Source organism: Aspergillus foveolatus (assembly GCF_047715535.1).
Source record: "Aspergillus foveolatus strain CBS 279.81 unplaced genomic scaffold BDW70scaffold_49, whole genome shotgun sequence".
Taxonomy (NCBI): domain Eukaryota; kingdom Fungi; phylum Ascomycota; class Eurotiomycetes; order Eurotiales; family Aspergillaceae; genus Aspergillus; species Aspergillus foveolatus.
The window spans coordinates 21,968-38,053 of record NW_027396113.1 but is presented as its reverse complement, the minus strand read 5'-3'; the positions used below and the strand labels follow the sequence as shown (position 1 = coordinate 38,053).

Genomic DNA, 16,086 nt, shown 5'->3' with positions numbered 1-16,086 from the left:
ATCGTTTATTTGATAGTACCTTACCACATGGATACTGTGGTAATTTTAGAGCTAATACATGCTAAAAACCACGATTTCACCAGTTGTCATCTTAAGCTGTGTCCGGCCCTAATGGTTTAGATCTGTGCAAAGAACCAACAATAACAATGACGATATCGTGCAAGAGCTCATACTTATAGGTCACTCGATGCGATGACTGCGTGGCCGTATTATGTCTGGACCTAGGGTTGACCCATGTCGGGAACCCAAACGGGTAAAGCTTACGCTATCGCTGGCTCAGTCTATCTCCAATCCATATAAACAACAGGTCCCCAAGATTGCTTACCAGGCTCAGCATATCGCCCCTCGCATCCGCATCCTAGAATATGTCCCTCCAGACTCGCTCTTTAGGCTCTGGCTCCGACGCTCCTCAAGTCCCCTGCATGGGCCTTGGTTTCGGCAGCCTCAGCGGCTTCTACGGACCAGCTGGGTCCCTTGACTCCAGACTATCCCTTCTGGATAACGCATACTCCACCGGCCTTCGCTTCTGGGATCTTGCAGACATCTACAGCGACTCAGAGGACCTCGTCAGCGAATGGGTGAAACGATCCGGCTCAGCCAAGCGGGAGGATGTCTTCATTGCGACAAAATTCGGCCTCCAGCGGCAGGCTGACGGGATGCATAGATTTCGCTCTGATCCGGAATATGTGAAAGAGGCGTGCGACAGGAGTCTGAAGAGGCTCGGTGTCAATACTATTGATCTTTATTACTGTCATCGCGTGGATGGGGTCACCCCGGTTGAAAGGACGGTGGAGGCTATGGTCGACTTGAAGAAGTATGCATCCCCCTTTGTCAGACCTTAATAAATCATCAATCAAGAGAAAGTGACTCATGAGACGGGATAAAGACAAGGAAAAATCCGGCACCTTGGCCTCTCAGATGTCTCGGCGTCGACCCTCCGCCGTGCGCACGCGGTGCACCCCATCGCTGCGCTGCAGGTCGAATACAGCCTATTTACACTGGACATCGAATCGTCTGAATCAGATGTCCTACGAACAGCCCGTGAACTCGGCGTGACTGTCATCGCATTCAGCCCCATCGGACGCGGGATCCTGTCCGGTCAATTCACCTCCCACACATCCATCCCCGAGGGCGATCTACGCCGAATGTACCCCAAGTACGCAGAGAGCAACTTTCCGGCGATATCGAAGCTTGTGAACGGACTGGAGGGTGTCGCGAGTGCCCATTCCCAGAGAGCTGAACGAAGTGTCAAGCCGGCGCAAATCGCTCTTGCTTGGCTCCTCGCGCAGGGAAACGATGTGATCCCGATCCCTGGTACCAAGTCTGCGGCTAGGATTGCTGAGAATGCAGCTGCTGCGGCTATTGAGTTGACTGAGGGGGAACTGAAAGGGATTAGGGCTTTGGCGGAGGAGGCGGCGATGGAGATCTCGGGGACAAGGTATCCTGCTGCGTGAGTATCTCTTTCTTTATCTTGAACAGAAGGATGCGAGTGGCTGATTGACAACAGCGTAATGGCCACTATGTGGGCAGATACGCCGCCGCTGGAGTAGAGCTATACTGTTCTGTTGATTGGAAGAATCACGAAAGTGTACTATGATATAGAGTTGACCGTTTCTCTTACGTCTCACCTCCTCACTATCTTGTTAGGGGAATGCCCCTCAAAGATCGCATCATACCCAGACCTTTCCGCCCGTGTTCCGCTCTTATCTATATAATAACCTGCTTACCGCAAAGATACTACAGGTCTTCCTAACCTCTTGCTCCGAGTTGTGCCGTGGATGCCGCGTTAGAAGAAGAGGGAAAGCAGGTCAGCCCAGGAATTTATCAGAATGCCCATTAGAGAGAAGAGATTGGATATGTATCGGGCTAAGTACCCAACGTTGTCGCGTATACCTCTTGCAGGGCTTCACGCGTTGACCTGGTGCAAAGGCACAACTAAGTAAAATCCAGGTCACCGGCGAACAGAAGGCATTTCGTGACATAACAGCCTGGCAAGTTGGATATCTAAACAGGGCGCAAATTGTAAGATTTGTAAGCTGCACTGTTCTCAGCCGCAAACCACAAATTCCGCCCGGAATACCATTGACACACCGAATAATCTGCTTTATGCGCTTCTAGCATCACTATCTGCCCTGAGTATGGCACCTGTCAAGAAACCACGACCGGCGTTCAGTTGTCTGATATGTCGCACTCGTAAAGTTCGATGTGGAAGAGAACGGCCGGAATGCGCCAACTGCAGGCGGATGAATAAAGTGTGCAAATATGAAAGTACCAGCAAAGTTTCTGATAATCAGAATAGACAGGATCAAAGCGATACAGACCGCTCTTCTGTCTCTCGGTTAGACGTTGTTTCTAGATTGCCCTCTAGAGTCAGGCCGGTCGACGACTCGTTCCTTGGCTTGGTATGTCGAGTGCCACTGTATTAGCCAGCCCTGTCGAAGCAACAGCCCTAACAGACCCAGACACCATTTCGCAAGAAAGCCACTGTGGACCCTCTTCCATCTTATATCAACTTCCTGACCATCGCATCTGTCCTCGAGAGGATCCCCGACAAGCACGCGTGCGACGGCTTTGTGCAGACTTTTATTACCTCCGTCTACCCCCTGTACCCGCTCATTGACCTCCCAGGATTCCAATCCTGGTATGCCGTGTTCTGGCAATGGTGCCATGAGGCTGGGGACAGACGATCGACTGTTATCCCCAACGCCCTTCTAGAAGACGTGACCATGAACTGCGTGCTCTTTGCGGTGCTGTATGCAGGAGCTGCTGCTTCAGCACATACCTCCCACGAATCAGCCATAACCAAGATTCTGGAAACAGCGGTCTCGACTACCCTTATTGCATGCGACCATCTTCGCCGTCCGACAGTGAACACTGTCGCAGCCTCGTTGATTATCGACCCGTTCGTGAGCAAGGACCTCGGATCACTAGAGTATGGGCTGTGGCTGGGTTCGACGGTCCGCCTTGCTCATAGTATTGGGCTACATCGGCAGGAGCATGCTACACTGGATAGAGACATAGACCTCGGTTCAGTCCCGGAAGCGAGACTTGAGCGTAGAATATGGGCGCATATCGTGTGGTTGGATGTACAGCATAGCCTCCTGACCGGACTACCACTGGCAGTAACGGCAACAGCCGGAAGCAGATTTGGTTCTTTGCCGACGCCGATGGTTGGGGCAGGGCCTGATACTCTGGCCGGAGATTCTGCTATACTCTTTCAGACTCGCAGTGAAATGGCTCGTATTCAGTATCGGTTTATCAACACTGTTCATAATGCAAGCGCAAGTACAGGGTTGGTTTCAGAGGAGATATATCAAGGGTTTGTCTCAAATGCAAGGACGACGAGAGACGCGATGGAGTCCGCCGCAGGAACTACTACAAACAGCGAGGTAGATTCCTGGCTTCAGAGGTTGGTGACGTTGGTTCACCTGCACATGGCAATTCAAATCCACATTCCCTTCTTACGATCCCCGTTACGGCCAACACCCTCAGATCCAGATATCGGGGTCGATCAAGACCAAGACCAGTTGTGGAATCGGTGCGTGAATCCTGTCCCTCCGCCCTTCCCCTTTCTTTTCTTTTCTTTTTTTCTCTTTTGCTAGAAGTGTCTGAGAAAGTTCTAGTATAATCCGTCTCTGCATCCGATACCTCCGAATCTACATATCAATCATATCGTCTCCCGCATTTGCGCCACATCTCTGGTTCTTCGTGCGCTGTGCGGAACCGATTCAGTGTTCTTCTCTGTTGGTATCATACTTGTGGCATTGGCCTGGCTCTACAGGTGCATATTCTGGAATGAGTAGGAACTGTTTGAGAGACGTCTTTGCGCACTGGGAGTTGCAGCAGCAAAGGCGTGGCATACAGATGATGGACGGACAGAAGCAGCTGAAGCTTGAGTATGAGGGGCTTGAGCACCGACAGTCACAAAGTCAGCTTGGAGATGTGAGAGCGCAAAGCGAGAATGGTAGACGCATAACCAGAGAGGACGGCGATGGTAGCTTTGAATTGGATAAGGAGTTCCTAGACGAGATGTTTGATTGGAGTGGGCGGGAAGTACATGCAATTAGGGAGACTACCGGGATGAGATGACAATATTCAGGTGATAGCTTGGTAGATATTAGACAAAAGCTGAAGGTAGTTCCGTCAGCGTCGCCATCTCCTCAACCGTCTCTTTCCAGAGCCGCTTCTGCAGCTCCTGCCCAGCGCTCGACTTGATAAACTTGGTTGGCCTGTGTTGTACCGTTAAGTCACCTGCACATCCCACTACCTGTCTATGTTCAAGGAATGATGAAAAGAACTTACTCTGTGACTTCCTTATCCCCAATCAAGCTCCCATGGCTCTCCTTCCCGGCAACAACCGCCGCATTGAGCACAAGCCATCCGCCAACCTCGACCGGCCTAGCCCGGAGCGTCTTGACAATTGCAATGAGCGTCCGAATCCACAATGGCCCATTACTGCCTAGATCGGTCTTAATCATGCCGGGGCAGACCAGGTTGAAGATAACCTTGTCCCTATTCAGTCGGGACGCAAGCTCATAGAGAAACAGTGCGCAGAGAAGTTTTCGATCAGAGTATTGATTCATCCCAGCGCTGGCAGACGCTTTCTCTGAATCCATGTATTGCAAAATCCCGCCGCTGTATGTGAGGATATCAGACTTCTCGAGGCTGTTGCTGAGATAGTATGTGCGGCTGCCGAGCCAGGTTATGCGCACGGCCGAGCCGGTTTGCTCGGCTGTGAATTCAAGGTACGGCAGTAGCTCGGCGAGGAGGAGAACATTGGATAGGTAGTTTACTTGCAAGGCTTTCTCATGGCCGTCCGAGGTCTTCTCATAGATGAAGCTGTGGATCCCCGCGTTAAGGATGAGGATATCGACGCCTGGGATACTCTCCTTTAACTTCGCCGAGAAAGACTTCACGCTGCTGTATCGCTCCATGTCGCACTCGAGAACGTGGATGTCGGGCCGAGTCGAACGGGCTTGGATATCCGGATCCCTGAAGAGATCGGCGACGCAGGACTGTGCCTTCTTGGTATTTCGAACTGCGAGGACGAGGGTCGAGACGTTAAGGCGGAGGAGTTGACGGGCTGCTTCGAGGCCAAGGCCTGCGGTTGCACCAGTAACAACGGCGCTTTTGCCTGTAAGGTCGATACCGTGGGGGAGAGGTGTGATCTTTGGCTGAAAGAGGCCCATGGTGGTGATGTTGATACCCGGGAAAGGGAGAAACAAGTTACAGCGAAGAGACAGGTGATGGTATTTCGTACTGAAGGATGAAGAATGCAATTAGAAGAATGGTCATGTTGTCGCGGAAGGCTTTATGAGGCTTTATAACTGCTCATAGCCTGGATCGACTTCACTGTTGTCTACTGATTTACAAGCAACCCTAATTAATCATCACTCGGCCGACGCCAAGACACACCCATTCCCGTTGCAAGCCCTGCCCGCCTGCTATGGGTAATGGTCCCTCCACTGCATCCCCTGGGATGATTCAGGGAATAAGAACAGCAGCAGGTAGATTGATAAAAATGAACCAAACCTTCGTCAGTCGCCAACTCGATTTCACAACCGATTCACAAACTCCCCAGCCTTTATGGCGGATTCATGCGCCTCCTTTTGGAAACCCATGATCCATGCGATCATCAAAACATCATGGGGAACGCCCCTAGTAACAAACAACTCGATCTGTTCATTCTTATGTGCGAGCTCCTTGAGGCCTTGTGCAAGCTTCTTATGGTCCTCGAAGAGAACCTCCCGATCACCAGTGATGATCAACACCGGCGAGGGCACGGCAAACGGATGTAAGACCGGGGAGACGTATCGCTCAACATATTTCGTTACATCGACGTTTTTCAGAAACAGCTTTGCCCCGCGTGCAGGAAATGATCCAGGGATATAGTCGGTTCTATAATTGGCGCTGTGGTTCCAACGGCCAGGGTCAACGGCTGCCGGGACATCGCACCAGGGTGACCAGAGCCAGCAGCATTTTGGTGCAGGGAGAATTGATAGATTGTCGAATTCGATGATATAACGTAGCAGCGACAATGCGAGGTCTGCTCCGGCACTGTCACCGCTTACAATGATTTGGGACGCTGGAACGCGAATGGTGTGGATGAGGTAGGCGTACGATGCGATTGTGTCTTGAAGCTGTGCTGGGAAATTTCCATTCCGATTTCCAGCCAGTCGGTATTGAGGGCAGAGTATGTAACTCGACGGAGTGTGCTCGAGTAAGGTTGTGGCTAGAAAGTTGCAGGACGAGGTTCGACCGTCGCCTAAGATATACGATCCCCCGTGCAGGTGCAGTACCACGTGCTGGCCTTCTGGAAGTGCCGTTTGAGATGAGTCAGGAGAAGGGTATGGAGCAGGGTACCAGGTAGCCCCGATCGTTTCCGGTTTGATCTTTTCATCGATGAGGATCCCGGTATACAGATCTGGATTGGCTGGCGGGATCTGAACAAACCGGTCCGACTCTGAACGTGGCTTTACTGACAGATGCCATTTTAGATGAAGAGCCACCCAATTGCGCAAGAACGCTTTGAGTAGCGAGTTGGTAAAAGCCTGTCGATATGTCCAGTTCGGGTCCTGGCGGTGTTTGGGACGAGCGTAGGCGAGAGCGACCCAGGGTAGTTGCAGGAGCGAGGGACCAACCATGAGGAAGAAGAATGGCGTTAATCTACATGCTAAAGTGTTGTAACTAGCAGAGACAGCTGGATCGGGCTGGGTATCAGTTCGGAGTTAGAAGATACGGTCCGCTTATCGCGCAGCATATACATCACTGTGACCTCATCGCTGCCTACGACTTTACCAAGGTATTGCTTGCGCGCCGAGGCTCTCCGTTTGCAAATCAGGATTATATGTTTGGACGCAGGAAAAGGCTGACAGACGGAAATGTTCTTGATTTACCATAGACGAAATGCATTCATGAGATCGCTGCGCTGTTCAACCATATACCGTGACCCCGCTGATCGGCAGTGCCGGCTTCGGTCCACCTCCAAGGATAAGCTATGCAACTCGGCAGTCATATAAATATATGGCATCTTTATCAAGCTTCGATACTGCTGTTTATAACCCGAAAGACTCCGAGTTATCAGAAGACCGTGGTAGTAATTAACGAGCTGGAATATTTACCACGAAAGACTCCAACGCGCACATCGTAAGGGTGTGGACGCGACTAAATAGCTTGGAAACTGCATGATGAATAGAGATTGAAATACCACGACGGCTCTTTGTCACAGCTGGTCTGGATCCACCACACCAATATCTCTGTGATCTGCTAACTTCAAAGATGCACATTTACCGTTTACCGTTCCAAGTTAAAGCTCTCGTGCCAGCCCAGTCCCATGGTGCGCATCCTGGGCCGTTCCGAGAGGACGTTGCGGGATGCCGGGACGCCACCCGAGCATGTAACATACGCCACGAGGTGGGCCTTCCCCATCCTGTGTAACAGTTGGATGTATAAAAGAGGAACGCTGATTGTGGCATGAATATCATCGATTCTGTGCCTCTCAAACGAATATCAAATCAAAATCAATGGCTAGTAAAACACCATGCAGGCAGTAGAACTACGGCGGGAGTAGACCCCATGTGTTGGCCAGAAGCGGTGTCCATTCGAGAGGCATGGGCCGTAATAAAGTCCAGAGACCTCAACGATCACCCGTGCCCGAATAGCTTGGAGAGAAAGCACCCAGGCCTGAATTGTCAGTAGTAAACACACCGAACATATTCATTCTCCTAAGATGAAACGCCAAATCACGACGAGGTCCACCAAATGGGGTCAGGAGATCTTGTAACCCTCCAATGGCTCTATTATGTGTGATTACAGTCGCCAGTCGGCTACTGTCCATGATGTAGATCAATTCTTTGACTGGGAGACGAGCCGCAGAGCTCGCGAGCTATTTCTGAAAGTATTAGAGAGACTCAACTCATGGCATGAGAAGCCTATTTGGGATATCAGCTCGATAGATATATGACCGCCCGGCTTGCTACTCGTTTCCTGCAGGCTAAGGCAGGCGTGAAATTCCCACTGTAAGACGCCATATAAGACGTCCATTCCAAAGGCTTACCTGAGCGCGGTATAAAGCGCTTCACTCAGAGACTGTCACAGCAGAGTCGAAAGTCCCCTAATAAGTCTTGCTTAAGGGAAAGACTTTTGGCGAATCATATATCCTCCTGACCAATATCGCTGGCGTCTCTCAGGGCCTTATGGCTTTTACACTGGCATTGCAAGTTTGACATTCGCTGGCTTTGCTGTTAGTAAGGGCGCGCTGCTCGTGGTAGCTGGCCATTGAGAATAGTGCTATCGAATGCTCAGTGTCAATCACCTATAGGAGGCGGCCGGAGTCTGTTAGCTTGGCCCATGATCCCTTCTCTCCCGGCTTTCCCATGCTGACTCGAATGCTGCGCAGGTTTTGTCGTTTATATTAAGACGTTTCATCGTTCGCCCGGTCCCGCTCCGTCCTTATCCTCGAGTTGAGTGCATGAGATTGTATATCACGATTGATTCTGACTTGCTAACCCACCGTCAGTCATATATCTATAAGCGTCGAATCCCAGCTTCCAAGCGGTCTCCCTGTCTCACAGATTTGTGGCCACAAGCTAATTTGCGCCTGTCTGACCATGTCGAAGCGACACCTTAAGTGCAACGTGGATGATGCAAACATAATCCGGATATTTCTAATACTATTTTTACATTACCAAGTACTTTTGCCACTGTCAAAACGGACCAGGGTTGCCAGCAGCATATGCAGTTCGAGGCCAGCCCGTCCCTGTTCAACGGGCGAAGTCTGTTAATATGCAGTTCGAGCGTTGTCTCGTATTCGGCAAATTTCCAACATCTCCAACGCGATGAACGAGGAATCCTTACGACACAGCACCTAAATATAGAAGGTCAACTAAGTAGCAACGGCAGTGTATTTATAGGGATTTCCCATAAGGAGGGTTTCGTCCCTGATAGCACAGTTGGACAGAGCCGCTGGTTGAAAGGAGATTCCGGGAATACCAAGCTTCAAGAAAGCAGGCGTGGAATAAGAGGAACAAAATCTTGGGGGAGGCAAGGAGTCAGATCCCCAAGATACAGCCCCATACAATGCGCACCTGATTGGGCGGAACGTGCCGCTCGTTAATATGCCAAGGCATACTGTGACCCTGGGGCTCGTATTCTGAAATCTAGCAACGTATCAGGACCGTACACTGCGCAGATCAGGGCCCAGCTTGGCCCGGGAGCAAGCCTCGGAATGTGAAGCGCGCTGTTCGCCATCTGATTGTCACCTACCTAAATAGACTAGTACGTAATGCATATAATAATAGTGGACGGAGGTCCGAGTCAGTGAAGGCCATGAAAGCTCTGAGAAACCTCAATTTTCCGCATTTTCTTCCTCGCCCTCCCCTTCTCCATCGCGAAACATGCGACTGCCAACCATGGTCGCGGCGCTGTACGCCCTTTATTGCCTCCCGCTAATCTCTGCCTGGACCTTCGTCTGGAGAAATGCCAGCGACACCCCCACCGTCGAAGAGGGCACCGGGGGGCAGACCTGCAAGGAAATCAACCATGCGAAAGGCAATTATCTCGAATTCGATCCGGAAGACGAAACCGTGCGGATATACATGTATGCAATAAGCAATTGTTCAGAGAAGGCGGATGAGTCCTCCGAAAAGAAGCTCGCGCAGAACTCGACGGGTCCGATTCGGGGGTTCGCCGTTATTTCTCTGAGTGGCGCGGAGACGGGCACAAGTGGTGAACTCACTCCCTTCCCTGGAGAGGACTGGTTCAAGTCGGAACCCAACAGTCCAATCATCACATCCATGGGACAGAGATTGGTGGCGGAGGGGTGTGGGAAGTACAAACAGGGGCCGGGTCCTCAGTGGTCCGACGCTGACCGGCAGTCCTACCAGTGCTGGCAGGAGAAGCTGGGATACACCAACTCAGACGCGGACGGCTGGCCGGGGAAAACATCCTGGGATCAGCTCAAGGTTCCCCTGGCGGACGAGAGCGGCGCTGACTCTTCTACTTCCTCTTCAACAACGCAGACCCCGACGAGTACGAGTACAAGCACAAGTACAGCTACGAGTACGCCTGTTCCAGATACGGGTGCCTCCTCAGAATCGTCGCTCAGCGGAGGGGCCATTGCGGGCATAGTCGTGGGCTCAGTCGTTGGAGTGGGACTGATTGGGGCGATACTATACCTTGCACGTCGGGTAAAGAAGCCATCTGCTCCGGTATCTGCTGAAGAGGAGCAGGAGCTAAAGCGAGAGCCGGAGGCTGGTGCTCGTATAGGACACAATAGTCATGACTACGCTGGTGCTGGTGCTGGTGCTGCGGCCGCAGTGGCAGGAGATTCGAAGGGCGCACTTATGGACAACAAGCTGCACAAGCCGCCCGTCGAGACTGAGGCAATCCCTGCAAAGATCTTCGAGCTTGCTGGCGACGCGGGAACGGTGGATATGAGGCAAAGTCGAAGGATTCATGAAATGAGTGATAGTCAGAGGATTTCTGAGCTGGGTGCGAAATAGATACCCTGTTTACACGCCTGTTAATAGGTATCCGAATTGGTTGCTGGTCGATATTCCCAAAGATGGCTCTCGCAAGACTTGTATGTTTACTCTTTCTGCGCATCTGCAACAGCTATGTTACCCTCGCATCTACCCAGTGTGCTTGCCTGGCCACTAGCATACCGTATCGCCTCATCCAAGCATGAGACAACCGAACAATCACCGTGCCTAATGAAAAGCTTACCCTCACGAGCCAGATATCCGGCCTCGAAGAACCTCAGTCCATCATCAGAGGCTGTCATCGCAATGCTGTTCCTTTCGGCACTGGCAAACCTGCCAACCTGGTGCCAGCCCATGAAATCATAGAGGCCTCTCCTTTTCCAATCATTCGCCAGGTCTCACTCAACAGAAGGCGATAATGGCAGCGTTGTTGCTGCGCGGACGCAATCGCCTCGATTGAATCCGCCCAGGATACAGGCGCATAGCGGGCACCCCCCTCTTCCTCATCATCCTCCTTCTGAGAGTGACCGATTTGAACGATTGCGATGCTGGACCTTGGAGTGGGGTTGTAAGATAGTCTCAACTCCGTGGTTATTCGGAAGACGGGGGCGTCGACGTTCCTGTCTACGAGATGCCGAAGACTTGCACCAGTTGGATCTTCCCTCGGCTGAATACCCAGATAATGGCCACTCTGATCAAAGCAGCGAACGGTCATGTCGTTTATAATAAACTCGCGTGAACGCAACATGTCGTTGGCAGTGACCTCTGTCAGCCTTGAGGCTCTTTCCTGAACCCTTCCGAGTTCGTCGTATCTACGTAATGTGCCTGGCACAACAGCAATGACGCAAGCATCTCGCGCGCTAGTGGATATATCCTCTAGGACTTTTGCGTATGCGACATAGCCGCAGTTTGCGATTGCCAGATCGCGTTGATTTGCTATAGTATAACCAGGAATCGACCTTGTTAGCGCTGCAAGCCAGAAATCTGAGAAGGGGTACCCAGAGCCTTGTGTGTAGAGAACAGATCAGGTTGAAAGACCATTTTCACCAACAATTCCGCGTGATTGCGTACTCCAGTGTCGTCCATAGGTCGGAACCTCCTTGCTGGATTCTCTGTCTCAAAGCAGGTTAGCAGGGCATCCCCAGCAAGGTAGATGGCCGGTTCGAGGATCTTTTCGCAGTCATCGACGCTATCCAATACCATTGTCTGTAGGTTTCATTATAGTAGGCGACATTACACTCGTGCAAATCGTGACAGAGATTTTCTTTTACCGTCGCTTCCTGCTGGTATATACTGCTGCGGACTGACCTCGACTGTGTTATCCATGTTTGAAGGGCAGATGCCACCTGGTCCTGCGCTGCTACGAGCTCCTTCAGCGTAGTTTCCTGGCTTGGTCTTCTTGTATCGGGCCAGCCGTACATGTGCATAATGGCACGATGTGAAGAAATAAACCTCGACGTACATATATCCTTCAGGGCTACGCTGAAGCCAGTCTTCTCCGAGTAAAGATGCCCGTGCTCGTAGGCCAGCATGATGATGGCACCGGCAAGGATGCCAGAAGCCTCTTGGAGCTGCCAATCTCGAAACCCACATTGGGCTGATAATCGCACCATTGCTGTATCGGATGTCGTATGCGACGTAGGCTTTGGCCCGTGAACAAGTGCAGAGGATCTATCTTGCACCTCGATCAGAGGCTTCAGCTCATTCTCTTCTTTCCACCGTCCAATATGCCAATATGGACGACCAGCATGATCGGTGCGCTCAACAAGTCGGATCACCACTCTCGCTCCGGTTTCACCAAACAGCAGCGAATCAGCGAAGAAGCATTGAAGCTCCCCTTCCAGAAGCCACTGTAGCGCTGCCACCAGGAAACATCCACTCCTAGTTCCCTCCAGTGTGATTCTCATGATGTCGTCATCCTGCATCGCTGTGAAGAGCTCCGCCAACACCGTAGCCAAGCTCTTTGGGCTGCATTGCTCGAAAAGTATACTCATATCTCTCGGCGACGAAACCTTGCTGCGTATCAGAGAGACGACGCTGCTATATTGGTCAAACGGATTCAAGCCTTGGCAATAGCCAGAAATCTTCGTTGACGAATCGCAGATTGTATTCGAGAAGAGGCCGCATTTGCGAAGCCTTATTGGTGAGCCACATCATCTCAAGCAAAGTGTTGGCGACTTCGTCGTCTGTATAGCATGCCCGACATGCCGTCACGAGCAAGAATGCTTTGGTAAGACCGAGCGATTTGGAAAATAGTTTCGGGCCAACCATGCATCGAAACGCCAGCTATGAGCCCCATCTTCTCCATTATCAGTCGCCGTGACGGCCAAAAAGAGGGTTTCTTAAGTGATATGCTGAAGATCCGCTGCGTTTCTTCGATCCTCGCTCGAGATAACCCATAGTGTATTTCCGACCTTCTCCATCTGTATGGTTGTCCACATCTGCACATCGTCTTCCATGCACACTTGGATTACACTTGAAATTGTATTTTTCGCCAGAAGGGCTGTGCTACTCAGCTCGACCTTAGTCTGTACAGGCTGGCTTCCTCCATGTTGATCCATTATGGCCTTTCTTTGCGCTGCGAATATTATTCCGCAAAATGGGCCAAATTAAAGTACCAAGCAGAGAAATATCTGAGTAAGACCAAATACCAACCTTCGCTCTATATTGAAAACCTACCCCGCGCGCAGGATGCGCAGACGAGGCTGAAGAAAAAGGAACGAATAGGCAGTGCATCTTGACCAGAGGTAGGTTCGTTCTCCTGTCCAGCCGCACGACTTGCCGCGCATGATAATAACAGTTTACTGTTGCATTCTTATCTTTCATCGAAAATCTTTCGAGTACGTTGGACCTTTGCGGCTGTAGGGGTTGGCGGGATCTATCTCTAACGACGGATATACCTAGGTAGAAGCATGGTACTAAGGATGTCGTTTCCTTCTTGACTCACCGGATATCTTTGCCCCACTGAAAACATAAGTCTCGGTGAGGAAAATAAAGGTTGGGAGCGATTGGTGGATATGGATACACGGGGATAGGGCTTGCATGTCAAGGAAGTCTTGGTGTAGGTCGGGCCAAACGATTGATAGATTAAGGCTGCTTGCACTTCGCATTTAGAGGCTTTAGGCAAGGTCTCAAATGATTCTTCATATCAATTGGTCAAATTGAATGTTTCTTAGGTCATTTATAACTCCAGGATGAATATCAATCATTATTGTACTCTTCTATCCTTGACTATTGCCTTAGAAGTAACTGCTATTTTATACTTTCCCTAACTTAGGTTCATGTCTCACCATTCAGTTCAAACCCTTGAGAGAACGATACTCTTACTAATAGTATGATGGCTGGTTCTGATAAACCGGATCTGACCATCATCTGTTAACTTCAATAAGGCAAATAAGCTCTCAGAGCGTTCCAAGGGGCATTCGGGATCCTTGACGGGCGTAAGGAGAGCATGATCAGATTTCTCGACGAGCTTATCCCGCATGCGAATTACCATATTCCGATTCGTCACTACCGAATCGGAAGCCGGGTAGGTAAAGAAGTCGAGCTGTGGTGTAGGTGGTATATGGGATCGTTGCTCAGAAGCGCCGATATCTGCAGTTGGCTGTCTGCTCTGGTCGTATAGTTTGCTCCTTTGATGGGACCGTCCACTGGTCAGACCTCTTGCGATATCATGCATCCTCCTAGTTGTTGTGGTGGCAGTCGGGCGAGGCGCAGTTAGAGACGGCCAGCAACTCCTAGCCACTTTGTACTCAATGGATCTTCTTGAGATCCTTGAGAAGAGTGGCACGAACGGAGTACAAATGAACACTAGAGTTCTTTTAGGCCGTTTTACAAGTAATGGCATTTGTTCCCTGCCCATATATTTGATCTACGCATTCTTAACTCCACTGGGACTGTCCAAAATCCAACACTACGATAGTACACCCTAAGTGGTATTCCAAATAATTGCGCTATTCCTAGAGTGCAATGGTATCTTTGTCTTCCCTATACGTAAGCACCCTAGGTTACCATGGTTCAACTTCCCCAATGATATCCAACGACATCGCGCGAGCAGAGGCACCACAACCAATTCTCATGGCGATCTCCTGGCAGGCTCAGATATTCCTCTCCCTCCTGGGTGGAGGTATAGGATGTTTAGCAGTTCTTGGGACCCCATGCCGGTCGATGCAATTTCTCTGGCACGCTCAGCCAGGTCACAGCCGATCCTTTGGTATGTACGTCATCGACCCCGCGGGAAATCCTACCGAGGAAGAAAGCTATATCCTGCGGTTGCCGCTGCGCGAGTTGAAGCAGGGGATAGATGACGAGGAGATTCTAGCAAGGTTCTCCAAAGGATTCTTTGCTGGGTGGGTTTTTGGGCCCGAGAGATGGATTGCGCCGTTTGTGCAGGAGATTATTGACCATGAGGGTATGCTCTCTACGTTTCGTCTCTCGAATAATGGAGAAAGAAGAACAGTGCTGAAGGAAGGCAGTATTTTCCAATGCACGAGAATCTCCTGGAGATTCATGTTCACGTCCAGACGCGTCCGACCCTGACATTTCTCGTCCCAATGCCATGTCTCAACAGCGCCTCCCGCGTCTCGGCGCATGCCTATTCGGCCTATACTATCTCATTGACACAAGCGTTTGCAGCCCTACATATCGAACATCAGTATACCCCGCGTCAGCTCAAAGACCCCGACCAGAGCGGAGTTTCGTGGAATACGCAGGCCGCACGCAAGGCCGGAGCCTTGCGGCCTCTCACCGGTTCGAGTTGGTTAGGGGGCGTCCTGTAGCGAACGGTGAAGCAGATGTCACAATTATCTACTCACATGTTCGGAGTAACCCGCGCACGGGCGGACGGGTGTATTCGAGGCCGATGACGGCGATGCATGTTTGCTATGCACATTTGCTGTTCGCCGAGGGGGTGAGGGAGGTCCTTGCTTCGCGGGGTTCTGCTTGAGCAGTCTATGATATCAGCAATGAGTCAGGTCAAAATAGAACATATGGAACTGGGTATCAAATGCTTTGATGACCTCGAGCTCTTCCAAATATCGAGGGATCAAAGGCGGGCATTAAGGGCAGCGCGGACCCATTGGGAGACTGAGAGAAAGGTGTCGATTCCAACAATGGTGCTCTGGCTACTTCATTGACGGTGAATTATAGGTGGCTTGAAATCTGACTTGGCCGATAGGCTTCAATGTCAGGGTGGAAGCAGCATGTTGAGGAAACAGAGCTTGCTGATGTGGTTGTTAGCAAGCAGTAAGAGTCTTTAAAGGAAAGGATCACTTAATCCCTCAATTGGCGCACTTCTTAGACGCTTCGATCTATGTCGTTGTGGGACTCTGAAGCCAGTATCGCTCCCTGGATAGGGTTTGGACCGAGTGATATCCTGCTCGGGTTGGCATCAAAGATCGACTCTCGCTCGGCCACAAGGACGGATAAGTCTACAGGATAAGTCAGCTCTTATACGTAGTGGTTACTCGACCGTCTACACCTAGGTAAGTTAGGGCTACTCAGCCCCCGTGTCGAGATCTAGAGGCATACTGGAAAGAGCCATGCGGCCATGTGGCCGACGGGAGATTCTGATTTACTAGATGCTAATTTAGACGCAGGATTGTCC

General features: G+C 50.9%; 7 protein-coding genes across 7 annotated transcripts; 4 read left to right on the top strand and 3 right to left on the bottom strand.

Moving 5' to 3' along the window:
* Positions 1-327: 327 nt before the first annotated feature.
* On the top strand, positions 328-1,844 carry BDW70DRAFT_91543 (NADP-dependent oxidoreductase domain-containing protein). Its single transcript, XM_073745190.1, has 3 exons — positions 328-814; positions 887-1,450; positions 1,508-1,844. The coding sequence occupies exons 1-3, from the start codon at positions 366-368 to the stop codon at positions 1,548-1,550; spliced, it is 1,056 nt and encodes a 351-aa protein (XP_073593411.1). The 5' UTR covers positions 328-365; the 3' UTR covers positions 1,551-1,844.
* A 294-nt stretch (positions 1,845-2,138) lies between these two features.
* BDW70DRAFT_152295 (uncharacterized protein) lies at positions 2,139-3,803 on the top strand (the record flags this gene model as incomplete). Its single annotated transcript, XM_073739416.1, has 4 exons — positions 2,139-2,402; positions 2,463-3,319; positions 3,370-3,538; positions 3,624-3,803. The coding sequence occupies 4 exons, from the start codon at positions 2,139-2,141 to the stop codon at positions 3,801-3,803; spliced, it is 1,470 nt and encodes a 489-aa protein (XP_073593410.1).
* Positions 3,804-4,117: 314 nt separating this feature from the next.
* BDW70DRAFT_170010 (uncharacterized protein) lies at positions 4,118-5,257 on the bottom strand (the record flags this gene model as incomplete). The annotated part of the gene is made up of 2 exons (XM_073742830.1): positions 4,303-5,257; positions 4,118-4,229 (listed from the first exon to the last, which is right to left on the bottom strand). Exons 1-2 carry the CDS (start codon positions 5,187-5,189, stop codon positions 4,118-4,120), a joined length of 999 nt encoding a protein of 332 aa, XP_073593409.1. The 5' UTR covers positions 5,190-5,257.
* Positions 5,258-5,281: 24 nt separating this feature from the next.
* BDW70DRAFT_141318 (Alpha/Beta hydrolase protein) lies at positions 5,282-6,657 on the bottom strand. The gene has a single exon (XM_073737756.1). The coding sequence runs from the start codon at positions 6,642-6,644 to the stop codon at positions 5,556-5,558; it is 1,089 nt and encodes a 362-aa protein (XP_073593408.1). The 5' UTR covers positions 6,645-6,657; the 3' UTR covers positions 5,282-5,555.
* Positions 6,658-9,395: 2,738 nt separating this feature from the next.
* Positions 9,396-10,502, top strand: BDW70DRAFT_170009 (uncharacterized protein; the record flags this gene model as incomplete). Its single annotated transcript, XM_073742829.1, has 1 exon — positions 9,396-10,502. The coding sequence occupies one exon, from the start codon at positions 9,396-9,398 to the stop codon at positions 10,500-10,502; it is 1,107 nt and encodes a 368-aa protein (XP_073593407.1).
* A 277-nt stretch (positions 10,503-10,779) lies between these two features.
* Positions 10,780-12,406, bottom strand: BDW70DRAFT_162398 (uncharacterized protein; the record flags this gene model as incomplete). The annotated part of the gene is made up of 3 exons (XM_073741128.1): positions 10,780-11,417; positions 11,480-11,687; positions 11,753-12,406. The coding sequence occupies 3 exons, from the start codon at positions 12,404-12,406 to the stop codon at positions 10,780-10,782; spliced, it is 1,500 nt and encodes a 499-aa protein (XP_073593406.1).
* Positions 12,407-14,558: 2,152 nt separating this feature from the next.
* On the top strand, positions 14,559-15,426 carry BDW70DRAFT_152291 (uncharacterized protein; the record flags this gene model as incomplete). Its single annotated transcript, XM_073739415.1, has 2 exons — positions 14,559-14,892; positions 14,957-15,426. 2 exons carry the CDS (start codon positions 14,559-14,561, stop codon positions 15,424-15,426), a joined length of 804 nt encoding a protein of 267 aa, XP_073593405.1.
* Between the last annotated feature and the right edge of the window lie 660 nt (positions 15,427-16,086).